The sequence below is a fragment of the Lissotriton vulgaris genome, chromosome 12, assembly GCF_964263255.1.
Source record: "Lissotriton vulgaris chromosome 12, aLisVul1.2, whole genome shotgun sequence".
NCBI lineage: Eukaryota > Metazoa > Chordata > Amphibia > Caudata > Salamandridae > Lissotriton > Lissotriton vulgaris.
The window spans coordinates 278,009,041-278,021,510 of NC_141700.1; the positions used below are offsets into that span (position 1 = coordinate 278,009,041).

Consider the following 12,470-nt stretch of genomic DNA (forward strand, 5'->3'; position numbering starts at 1 on the left):
CTTGTGTTTTTCAGTTGTAGGTCACAATGTTGTGGCTTTATATCTTACCCGTAGTACTGATTACCAAAATATCATCAAGGTATGTGTACCTACATAGGGAACTGTAGATGTAATTTGTTTGTCTCCACATCTTTTGTGGTACAATAAGATCACAACCAAAATATTGACCAACAGAAATATAGTGTCCTAAATACTGTTTACTGAACGATCAACCCATTGGGGTTAATAATAGAAAATATACTCCCACAGGGGCGATATTTTGGTAAATGATAGTTAGGGCACAACATTTCAGTTGTGAATTCTTTTCACTAATGATATTCAAATAAATAAACCCGCAGTCAGTATTCTTGACAATATTTTGCTAGCTTGATATCAAAACCACAATAATGTGGTATAACTCCACCTTCTTTGTTTCACGTATCTCAACTGAAGAAATGTATTATGTATGTGTACTAGTTGGCTAAAACCTAGCTATTTTCTCTTTGTTGTCTTCTTCTCATGAAGGAAGACCTTCACACATGAAATAGCGGGTGAACATGGCCATGTGTCTTGATGCTAAAACGCAACGTTTCTGTCCTATGCTTTCTCAAGGAGTTTGAACATCTTTCTCTGGACTATAATTGCTTCTCAGTCATCAGTGTTATTTGGAAGAGGTCTTTGGAAAGTATCTATGAACTAACTAAAAGCCTCTGTTATCTTTTAAATGGGTGTGTAGCTGTCACCTGGCCTTATGTAACCAGGGTGACTTTACCCAGTCCAAGTTTACTAGCCAACAGCGTTGTAGGACAGAGTTTATAATAAAAATGGCAATAGAAAGTCCCATATGCTTAGTGCTGGTGGTTTTCAAACTAAGGTCGGTTGCAGATCACACAAATGAAATGACACAGAGACCAGGCACTCACTGTACACCACACAGAGCTCAGCCAGAGGCTACCCACCACAAAGAGATGAGTCGGTCTCTGTACATCACACAGAGCTCAGCCAGAGCCTACCCTCCACAAAGAAATCAGTCAGTCTCTGTACAACACACAGAGCTCAGCCAGAGCCTGCCCTCCACAAAGAAATCAGTCAGTCTCTGTACAACACACAGAGCTCAGCCAGAGCCTACCCTCCACAAAGAAATCAGTCAGTCTCTGTACAACACACAGAGCTCAGCCAGAGCCTACCCTCCACAAAGAAATCAGTCAGTCTCTGTACAACACACAGAGCTCAGCCAGAGCCTACCCTCCACAAAGAAATCAGTCAGCGACTGACCTCCACTCAGAGATGAGTCGGTCTCTGTAAACCACACAGAGCTCAGCCAGAGGCTACCCGCCACAAAGAGATCAGTCAGTCTCTGTACACCACACAGAGCTCAGCCAGAGGCTACCCACCACAAAGAGATCAGTCGGTCTCTGTACACCACACAGAGCTCAGCCAGAGGCTACCCACCACAAAGAGATGAGTCGGTCTCTGTACATCACACAGAGCTCAGCCAGAGCCTACCCTCCACAAAGAAATCAGTCAGTCTCTGTACAACACACAGAGCTCAGCCAGAGCCTGCCCTCCACAAAGAAATCAGTCAGTCTCTGTACAACACACAGAGCTCAGCCAGAGCCTACCCTTCACAAAGAAATCAGTCAGTCTCTGTACAACACACAGAGCTCAGCCAGAGCCTACCCTCCACAAAGAAATCAGTCAGCGACTGACCTCCACTCAGAGATGAGTCGGTCTCTGTAAACCACACAGAGCTCAGCCAGAGGCTACCCGCCACAAAGAGATCAGTCAGTCTCTGTACACCACACAGAGCTCAGCCAGAGGATACCCTCCACAAAGAGATCAGTCGGTCTCTGTACACCACACAGAGCTCAGCCAGAGGCTACCCTCCACAAAGAGATCAGTCTGTCTCTGTACATCACACAGAGCTCAGCCAGAGGCTACCCTCCACAAAGAAATCAGTCAGCGACTGACCTCCACTCAGATATCAGTCAGTATCTGTACACCACACAGAGCTTAGCCAGAGGCTACCCACCACAGAGAGATCAGTCGGTCTCTCCACAAAGAAATCAGTCAGCGACTGACCTCCACTCAGAGATCAGTCAGTCTCTGTACACCCCACAGAGCTCAGCCAGAGGCTACCCACCACAAAGAGATGAGTCGCTCTCTGTACACCACACAGAGCTCAGCCAGAGGCTACCCACCACAAAGAGATCAGTCGGTCTCTGTACACCACACAGAGCTCAGCCAGAGGCTACCCTCCACAAAGAGATCAGTCAGTGAATGTCCTCCAATCAGAGATCAGCCAGTCTCTGTACATCACACAGAGCTCAGCCGGAGGCTACCCTCCACAAAGAGATCAGTCGGTCTTTGTACACCACACAGAGCTCAGCCAGAGGCTACCCTCCACAAAGAGATCAGTCAGTGAATGTCCTCCAATCAGAGATCAGCCAGTCTCTGTACATCACACAGAGCTCAGCCGGAGGCTACCCTCCACAAAGAGATCAGTCGGTCTTTGTACACCACACAGAGCTCAGCCAGAGGCTACCCTCCACAAAGAGATCAGTCAGTGAATGTCCTCCAATCAGAGATCAGCCAGTCTCTGTACATCACACAGAGCTCAGCCAGAGGCTACCCTCCACAAAGAGATCAGTCGGTCTCTGTACACCACACAGAGCTCAGCCAGAGGCTACCCACCACAAAGAGATCAGTCTGAATCTGTACACCACACAGAGCTCAGCCAGAGGCTACCCTCCACAAAGAGATCAGTCGGTCTCTGTACACCACAGAGAGCTCAGCCAGAGGCTACCCACCACAAAGAGATCAGTCGGTCTCTGTACACCACACAGAGCTCAGTCAGAGGGTACCATCCACAAAGAGATCCGTCAGTGACTGTTCTTCACTCAGAGATCAGTCGATCTCTGTACACCACACAGAGCTCAGCCAGAGGCTACCCTCCACTCAGAGAACAGTCGGTCTCTGTACACCACACAGAGCTCAGCCAGAGGCTACCCTCCACAAAGAGATCAGTTGGTCTCTGTACACCACATAGAGCTCAGCCAGAGGCTACCCTCCACAAAGAGATCAGTCGGTCTCTGTACACCACACAGACCTCAGCCAGAGGCTACCCTCCACAAAGAGATCAGTCAGTGAATGTCCTCCAATCAGAGATCAGCCAATCTCTGTACACCACACAGAGCTCAGCCAGAGGCTAGCCGCCACAAAGAGATGAGTCGGTCTCTGTACACCACAGAGAGCTCAGCCAGAGGCTACCCACCACAAAGAGACCAGTCAGCGACTGTCCTTCACTCAGCGATCAGCCAGAGGCTACCCTCCACTCAGAGATCAGTCAAATTGCTTCTTTGGCCTTTATTGCTGCTGTTTACATTTAAGACATGCCATCTTTCTGTGCCCCTGCTTAAGAGACATTGCCTGCTGCAGGAGTTTTTAAACATTGGCGATGCCCTCCGTGGATGGTTATCATCTGCATTTGCTTTTCTGCCACGTAATTTTAGATCTGGGCTGCATACTGAAGGAGAAAGACAATATACACCTGCCACAGTAGAGCAGAAAATTCAATATAAACAGGGTACTCCCCTACAAAAAGGCACTATAAATATACCACAGTAGAATAGACAATATAGACAGGATGCTGTAACCATAGCCCAAACACATGCTCTGTAGTCATGTCACTACAACTTTATGTTATGTTATTTTGAGATAAGGTATGATGCTACATTGTATGCAATGCCAACATTGAGAGAGTGCATTCTCAATGAAAATGTGTGTATTTTCAGAACTCAGAAGCTGATGTGTGGAGAAAAATGGCTACCTATTTAAAACATATTTAAAGCTGCATGTAAATGATAAATCGTGGTGTTAGTAGACTTATTACTAAAATCATTGTCTTGGTGCCAGGGGCATCGCAGCTATGTCTGTTCTGTATTACCCATATAGAGTCATTCACAATTGGCAAAGTATTTTTGTTATATTACTGCTGACAACTCTTTATGATGGTCTGAGGTGCTCAATACTAGGAAATCTTGCATGGCGGGGCCACTAATGTAATCTTGTCTGATGTGTGTCACTATTACATCACTAAAAATATTACTAGCTTGCGGTGATTTTCATTGAATATAAGTAGCTCTTGGTACAAAAAAGGTTGGAGAACCCCTGAGCACATGCTGAAAATGTATACAGCAGGGCTACACTGGCACCTCCTGTTAGAAGACCACAGCAGTGTCCAGATAAAAAAAGTCTGATAAAAGAAAGTCGTAGGGATAAACAGAACTTTTCCAAGATCTTAGATTAGTGGAGCAGCTCAAACTCAAATAAGTCACATTGTAACCCTGGGCCTCTAAGCACTGGGCATGTATATAATTGACATCATAAACATGATTCTGCATGGGAGAGCAGCATTGCCACATTGTCTCCCATTGACCAGTCTGTCTGTCCTTCATCTTCTACTTCTAGACATAGAGTATTCAGGTGGTCGCAATGAGGTGTAGATAAATCAATTGTAGGAACATGTCTAACATTGACTATTAGGACTAGTGAGGAGAAGAAACTTTATTCTCGTGTACACCTCGATTTTTAACCTCTTTCCTTTTCCTGGGTTTTCTTCCAATGAAGTTTAAGCCATGGCTTAGTTGCTCCCTTCACAATCATAATATTTTCTTGCATTTGTTTGTTGGCTCTAAAAATGGATGTGGCCTTTTCCTGAGCATTAACTTTAACAAACAATGTCCTCATAACTTTGAAGCATGATAAATACGTAAAATCTATTTTTCCCAAACAAATCTTACATGGTGGGAAGAAATCCAGATTTTAGCATGCAACCTCACATGCAGAAAATGTTATGAATCACAGGCAGTAAGCGTAGCATTCGCGAAAATTATGAGATGTTTCTACAAAAAACAACTTTGAGATAAGGACATCAAACCGTGTCACTTCAGGCCTGGGCACAGAGCACGTCTAAAGTCTACGACGGCAAATATTCTGAGCGGACCCACCTTGTGCACTGGCATAACCATGTGAATACCCCATCCTTCCACATTCGTTTTACAGTATTATATATCGCTAACTTGGCCCGACGGTATTAGAGCGCTTTACATGAGCCCCAGTTACATTATACAATGTCACATTATATTTTTTAGACACAGGAAGATTAAGTGATTTGCCCAGAATGATGGGCTGATGCCGAGACTTAAACTTGTGACCCTAGTTTCAAAGTCGGCAGCTCTGACTTTAACGCCACACCCTTTCATGTTGGCTCTGTTCCTCAAATGTGGCGCTGGTGAGAATACATGAATTTACTGGAAGGAGATTATTCTGAGCACCACACGTTGAGCTCGCGCCACACCACCGTTGAAACGTCGCCCCCACTCCCCACTCACCCCTGAAAGACACTTCGAATAAGGTAGACTTACCCAATACCGACAAAAATACAGCTGCGAGAAGCACACTTTCTGTACCAAGGCTGTTCCTGGAAACCATGCCTGCTGCTGAGGAAAGCAAATCCCTAAATTAAAGAAGAAAGGGGTAAGGACGGGAGGAGGAAAGGATGGAACCCCAGACCCCTCAGTGCAGGACTCAGGGTGGGCCCAGCAGCACAAGGCTTAAAAGAGGGCAGCGCCGAAGGCATGTAGGGTCGAGGCAACCCAGAGCCAATCCGTGCCTGGCATTACACGGGTGGGAGCCCGGGCTGAAAAAAACCTAGAGATATTTAGAAAGAGGCATTCTGTTTTCTGGTCCAAAATGTGTGGTAAACATTTTGTGGTTTAATATTTAGAGACACGGCGAGCTTTGTCTGCTTGGCATTCTCAACAGAGATGTGGGGGATGCAGCAGCCCCCGGTGGAATGCTGCTGAGCACAGAAAAGAAAGAGCGATGAAAGAAGCGAGAGAGAGAGACAGGAAAGAGAAAAGAGAGCTAAAGGAAAGACAAAAGGAAGAGAGCGAGTGGAAAGACGAAGGGGTTCAGAAGGACAGCAGAATTAAGGGCAAAAGAAAGGAGAAATAATCTTGAAGAAGAAGGACGAAGAGAAAAGGTCACAGGGGAACAGCAAAATGAGAGAGAGGGAAAGAAGAGCTTAGATGTACAGAAGCAGAGGGATAGGATGGGAGGAGAAGCGACAACTGAGAAGGAAAAGACAGCAGAGAAAAGTAGTGAAGGAGTAAGGAATGAAGTACGAGGGAAGGAAAGATGATGACGAGAGGTGAAAAAAGAAGAAAGGGAGCAGTTGTCTGAAGGGGAAAAAGAATCGGATATATGAAAGGAGGAACATGCAAAAAGTAAAGGTGGAAGGAGTGTACAGTACTTGTGGAAAAACAAACACCATAGGAATTCGAGAATGATGGTGCAGGTGAAAAGTAGGCGTGAAAAAAAGAATGTTAAGGTAAAAACGAAAGAAAAGGAGCAGAAAACACCGAGAGAAAGAGAGAGATGGACAGCGGAGAGAGTGTGAGCAATGCCACCATGTAAAACTTTAACATTGGCGGGCCTTAAATCCCAAAACAAAATTTTGAGGAAAGAATATGAGTTTTGCAAAGCTCAACCAGCGCCAGGGATAGGAAAAGAATTGGACCATGGGCTTTACAGGCAGTTCAAGTAATGCCAGTCCGCCCTACTATGGCTCTGAATCTGCAAAAAAACCTTTTTACAATTGACTCTCAGGACTGCGAGGATGAGCAGTCACAGACTCTCAGGGGGGTAGTGGCGGGGGCAAGAACTCAACGGGCAAGCAGCAGAAAAAAAGAATGAATTATTCAGTCCAGTGCTTGCCCATTAAAAGAAAAAGAAACACATGTTATTGGTTTAAATAAAGATGAAGCAACACAATAAAAATAAATACTGCATCCAAATCAGGCCCAACCCACCTCCAAAATCAATAAGTTACATGGGTAAACCACCATTCCCATGTTCCGCTTCCATCACAGAGGAAATCCATAGTACTCCCACCACTTGCCACAGAGTTTCTAAAATTTCTGGAGGCAACCCCTGCCAATATGGACTGGTTCTTCTTGCTTGGCACACCAGTCCATGTCGGGTCCCCCTAACTTCAGACTAGTGGCCTTGGCAACTTCCAGGTACTTGCAATATCTCTTTTTCCCACCAGGGTCGCCAGCTCAACCATTGTCCTATCACCCCTACCACCACCAAACTCATCCATGAGACCTGAAAGGGCCATCTTCGCGGTCAATGCAACAGAATCGCAGAGAGGGTGACAGCTATACGGGTCCAGTAACGGGGCAATCTCTGTACACTACCAGACCCGTTAACTGGGCACGGTATTGACCCGGCGCATGTTGCAGCTGTAGGTATTTGTGGAATTGGGTATGGGAAAGTGTGAATTGAATCTGCAGATCGGTAAACGTATACATGAAGGACCTGTACTACACATTGCCCAGCATTGTGACCCCAATGAGTTCCCAATATCAAAAGCCTTCCAACCGCGCAGTGTTGTCCAGCCAATGTCCCTTCCAAAGCCGGGTCTGCTGGGTCAGTGGCCTGTCCTAGCCGGTAAATCTGTGGGCTGCCCTCCACATCAGGCACATCACCCTGGTAAGTTCTGGAAGGTTGAGGGGGATCAGTTGGTCGTATAGATAGTGCATCACCCGGTTGAGACCAATTCAAGTGGGTATATGGAGTCACTCCACCCACCAGTCAGCCAATCATTGACGACAAGAAGGTGAGATCGCCAGTACAGCAGACGTACTTCCTCTGCACCCAGGCCCCCGTCATATACTGAGCGCCGACATTTTCTTCCATGATGCACAAGGGTTAGCCCTCCAAAGGATCGGAGTATCGCTGCCACCTCGGTGGACCAAGCGTTGGGAATCTGTCGTGAAATCTTTTGTAAGACGTAAAGAAATCGGGGGAGTATCATCTTGATACGAGAGAAAGTGCTTATCTTTGTTATAAAAGAAAGTATGTTAATCTCACAGCATGACTAAATACTACACAAAAGTAATACAGGGTTATCATGTAAGTTGTGTTTATTAGTGAGGAAATACACTCCCCTCTTCCAGCAGTTCTCTCCCGACTAGGGTGAGGATCCTATGTGTACACTCCCCAACTCTCTGTGGCTTAGGCGTCGATAGAGCACAGGTGAAGGCAGTGTAAAGTACTCCTCCTTGTTCAAATGTGCAACTCAGTTCAATCTCCTTTACCCCCTTCAAAAGCCTTAAGCGTGTGCTTTCGTTTCTATGGTCCCAGGTGTAGCCTATGCCCCACATTTCCAAACTAGTTAGCCATTCACAACCAGTAGCAACTCTAAGGACATTTTTGCTATTGTTCAGAGCTTCACGATCCCTCTCGCCCAAGCTAGTGTGTCGTCATCTTCACCTACCTAGTGTAACACTCTCTCTTGCTGCTCTAAGGATAAGATCTGGCCTCTCCAAGCTGCATTTGCTCCCTGTGACATCAGAATTGAGGCATCTTTTGAGTGTCTATCTGATGTTCCAGCTCATTCTTTGTCAGTATTTAGGCCAGTCGACCCATTGGAATGTCTCAAAATTCTCAAGGGTCTAAAGTCTGTCTCGCCCTCGGACCCCTGTCCTGCTAGGACACCTGCAGCAGTTGCAGGGGTCGCAAATACACAAGTGAATACCATCATTTTTTTTTAAAACACTTTATTGAGGCTGGTGAATCAATCCACAGTAACAGAAGACGAATAAATGACATGTACGTATGAGTATCAGGTAGTACAATCAGCATGTAAAGCGGTACAGGTAAGCGTGAAATAGGATTGAACAACAGTGCGTCGTGTATGATGCAGTACTAACATTTTCTGATAAGGCAACTCATATGAAAAGCAAATAAACAAATAATACGAAGGGTAGAAAGTAAGATAAAGGAGACTGAAATCATCAATGTTAAATTGCAAGACTAGTATAGAAATTCAGCTAATGCGATGACAAGCATTTCTGTTGACAGCAACCACCAAATAGCAAAACAGATAATTCTCTTGTGGCCCATCAGGGGTATGAACGATGAGTAGGAGCCCATGTATAATAATGATGACGGAAAAAGGACCAAGGAATGAATCGTACGGTGCACGAGACCCATGCAAGGACAAGGGGGTGTCTCCCGTGCCAGGAGCACCAACGTTCAACAACTATCCGAAAACCCGATCCCAGCATCCACGGGGAGGAGATTTGCCCCAGTAGAACTTGCGCCATTGCGGGAGTAGGAGTGGACGTCTCATGGTCTAACCCACCCCAGTCGGTGTGTGAGGGTGCAGGGACTGAGAGGTGAATACCATCATTAACATGTCTCTCAAGAAAGCGGTGGTATCACAGTCTTGGAAACAGGCTAAGATCCTGCCACTCCTAAAAAAGCCGTCATTGGACCCCCTCTGTCCAGGGAATTACTGGCCTATCTCCCTCCTTCCTGCTTTGGCAAAGGTGTGTGAGAGGTGGTTAATAAACAGCTCATGGATTTTGTGGAAGGGGAGGCACTCCTGCATCCGGCCCAATCAGGGTTCCGGCCGTCCCCCAGTACAGAAACAGTGCTGGTTGAGGTGGTGGAGGCCATCTGGGAGTGTTTGGACGCTGGCGGGAGAGATGCATTAATTTTGCTTGACCTCTTGGCGACGTTCGATACGGTCCCGCACTCACTTCTCCTGTCACGTCTGGCCAAGATTGGTCTGTCGGGTGCCGTGTGGGACTGGCTCCGGTCCTCCCTGGAGGGGCAGGTTGAGCAGATTTGGATCCCACTGTCCTCCTCCTCCCCTCAGCCAGTAACTACAAGAGTCCCCACAGGGATCCTCCCTTAGCCCCCTTCTTTTCAATATCTATGTCACTACTCTGATCTATTTGGCGGAAGAGCTGGGGGCCATAGTGATGGCTTACGCTGACGACACCCAACTGCTTTTTACCTGGGACGAAAAGATGAGGACTCTGTACTATTCGGTCAACATTGCCTATCTTCCACCTTCAAATGGCTGGTGGAGGCGCAGCTTAAGTGCAATGAAGAAAAGTCAGAGATCCTGCTATTTGGTAAATTCCCCCCTAATTTTAGGGAGCAGCTCTGGCCTCCTGAGTTTCCATTACCTACCTCATCAGGGAAGCCAGCTAAAAATCTGGGGGTATGGTTTGATGAATGTCTTTCTTTCTCGGCACACATCAAGAATCTGTCTGGCTGCTGTTTCGGCCTGCTTAAAACTCTCAGTAGATTCTTTCCCCTCTTACCTCAGGCGGCGAAAAAACAGGTCACCTGTGCGCTGATTTTGTCACGGCTGGACTATGCCAATGCCCTTTATGCTGGTATCCCTGGTTACCTGCTGAAGAAGTTGCAGGTGGTTCAAAATACGGCAGCCAGACTCTTACTGGGCATTTCTGCTAGGAACAGTGTTCGTCATCAGCTGCGTTCTCTCCACTGGCTCCCCATGGGGGATAGAGTTAAATTTAAATTACTAGCTTTGGCCCACCGTGCTCTCTACGGATGTGGTCCTTTTTTCCTGCAGAGGCGTCTCGCCTTCTATGTTCCGGCGCGCTCCCTGCGATCCTCGTCCTTAAGTTTTGCTCAGGTCCTTCATTTCAAGTTTCAGAGGATAGGGGCAGCTCATTTGCGGGGAAGGCGGTGGTTGCTTGGAATGCCCTTCCTCTTGCTTTGCATACCATCCAGGACCCAGTCGCGTTTAGGAGGAAACTGAAAACACATCTATTTTCTTGAAGCTCACTGTTCACACCCTGCTAGGCACCTCGCTGGGACACTCATGAGTACCTGTGCGCGTTAAAGATTCATATAACATAACATTCATCTGTATCTGTGTGGCTGATGAGGTTCAGGCTCCCTCCATTAGGGCAGCAGCTCCTCTCTTGTGGGGTGCGCGGTGGCAGTGGCAACTACCCCTCGGGACAGTATTCAAGGGTGGAGACTGTTGAGGCAGATCTGGGAGGAAACCCTCATCTTCGGGAGTGGAGGCGTTCTTAGCTGGATGCAGACTAGGGTTCAGACTTGGCAAATGCAGCCTCCAGGCCGTGTCACCCGTGGTGGTGGCCCTCCAGCAGTTGTGGCCTTTGGAGTAATCAGGGTTTCCTGCACAGTGATGAAGGGGCTTCTCTCTGTAGCTGCGTCGGCAGCAGAAGCACAGACCTTTTGAATCCTCAGCAGACTGACCGGCATGACAGTGATATCTTATCCTTGTCAGTCTTAACGTGGCTCACCCAGGAACCATATTGAAAGACTAGGTGGGGCTCAGTCAAGGCCCAGGTGTCACTAGATTCTCTCTCTGGGATAGTCAGCTTTCTCTGAGTGCCCGATATGCCGGTATCATGCTTGGCTTCTTCTCGGGACCATCTATTCTTCTGCAGGGCCAGGTGCACTCCTTCCTTCTTTAAGCAGTCAGGCTTCTAGGCCCCTCAGGCAGACCCTCAGCACCCCCAGAAGAAGTTGCAGACTTCAGGAGATGTCCTCCCACCTCTGGGAGGCTGGCTGGCAGGCAGACACCAGTCCTAGCTACACAGCAGCTCTCTTAGTGCTCTGAGGAGAACTCTCTTTCTTGGTCAATAACGTGGGACTGGAACATAGTGGGGTGGTTTGTATTCTACTTATAAACACATTTTCCAGACAGGGGATGTGGCTCCATTGCTTCAGGCTTCGGAACTGATTTGTGTCAATTGTCTTTCAATTATCACTTCCAGGCTCAAGGAAAAAGCAGAAACCTGCAAGAGTAAGGTGAAGGGTCAAGGAGTGTCTGGTAGTGAATTAAAAAGGTACATGAGGTGGTTTGAGACTATCAGCCTTGGTATTCACGTGCTGACGTTTAATTGTACCAGCTGCGGTCTTCAGAGCAGAGCTTTCGTTACCGGCACTGACTCTTTTACAAAGTAAACACTGACCACCACCTTTTAATGTGATACACTCAGAGTGTGGACAGCAGTTCAATGCCCACTATGAGGGTGTGTTTTGTTGCAGCTTCCAGGTAATAGAGCAAGTTCTGAACCTAGCAAGACCACGGACAGGCTTAGGCCTCTGCATGCACTATAGGTTAGAGTGGTATCAGGGCCAATATAAAATTCAAGATACCAGTTTCACATGCAGTTGTGCAGGGGGTACACCAGTTTACCATTGTGGGGGAAATTCCATTCCCAACACGCTCATTTTCAATATATATAAAACACCTCTGCACTATTGTTTTTATTTATTTTAAGGTTTTATAGAGCGCGAACTTGACCCGTGAGGGTATCAGAGCGCTTTACAGATTCATAGAGAATACAAAAGGCAGGTCATCACAGGAGACCTGTACATCAGAGAGCTTAGAAAACTATACATTAGGGCATTTTACAAAGATAAGAGTCATACAATAGGCAGGATATCACACGAGTACTGTACAAGGTCGCAGGATAAGGCAATAGTCTCTCAGGTGGCTGTGGAACGGGTTTAGTCAAGGAATTTACACATGAGGACGGATTTATCCTCTTTTTTGAAGCGTGCCAGGGAGGGGATTCTTCTGATGTCGGGATGGAGGGAGTTCCATATTCTTGGTG

At 46.9% G+C, this 12,470-nt stretch overlaps 1 protein-coding gene across 1 annotated transcript in view; it reads right to left on the reverse strand.

The window, feature by feature from the left end:
• MPZ (myelin protein zero) overlaps window positions 1-5,581 on the reverse strand; it is a 43,175-nt gene extending 37,594 nt beyond the window's left edge. Inside the window, exon 1 of the mRNA XM_086945042.1 lies at window positions 5,406-5,581. Within this exon, the coding sequence (XP_086801168.1) occupies window positions 5,406-5,472 (67 nt within the window). The 5' untranslated portion in view covers window positions 5,473-5,581. The remainder of the gene's footprint in view (window positions 1-5,405) is intronic.
• Window positions 5,582-12,470: the final 6,889 nt, after the last annotated feature.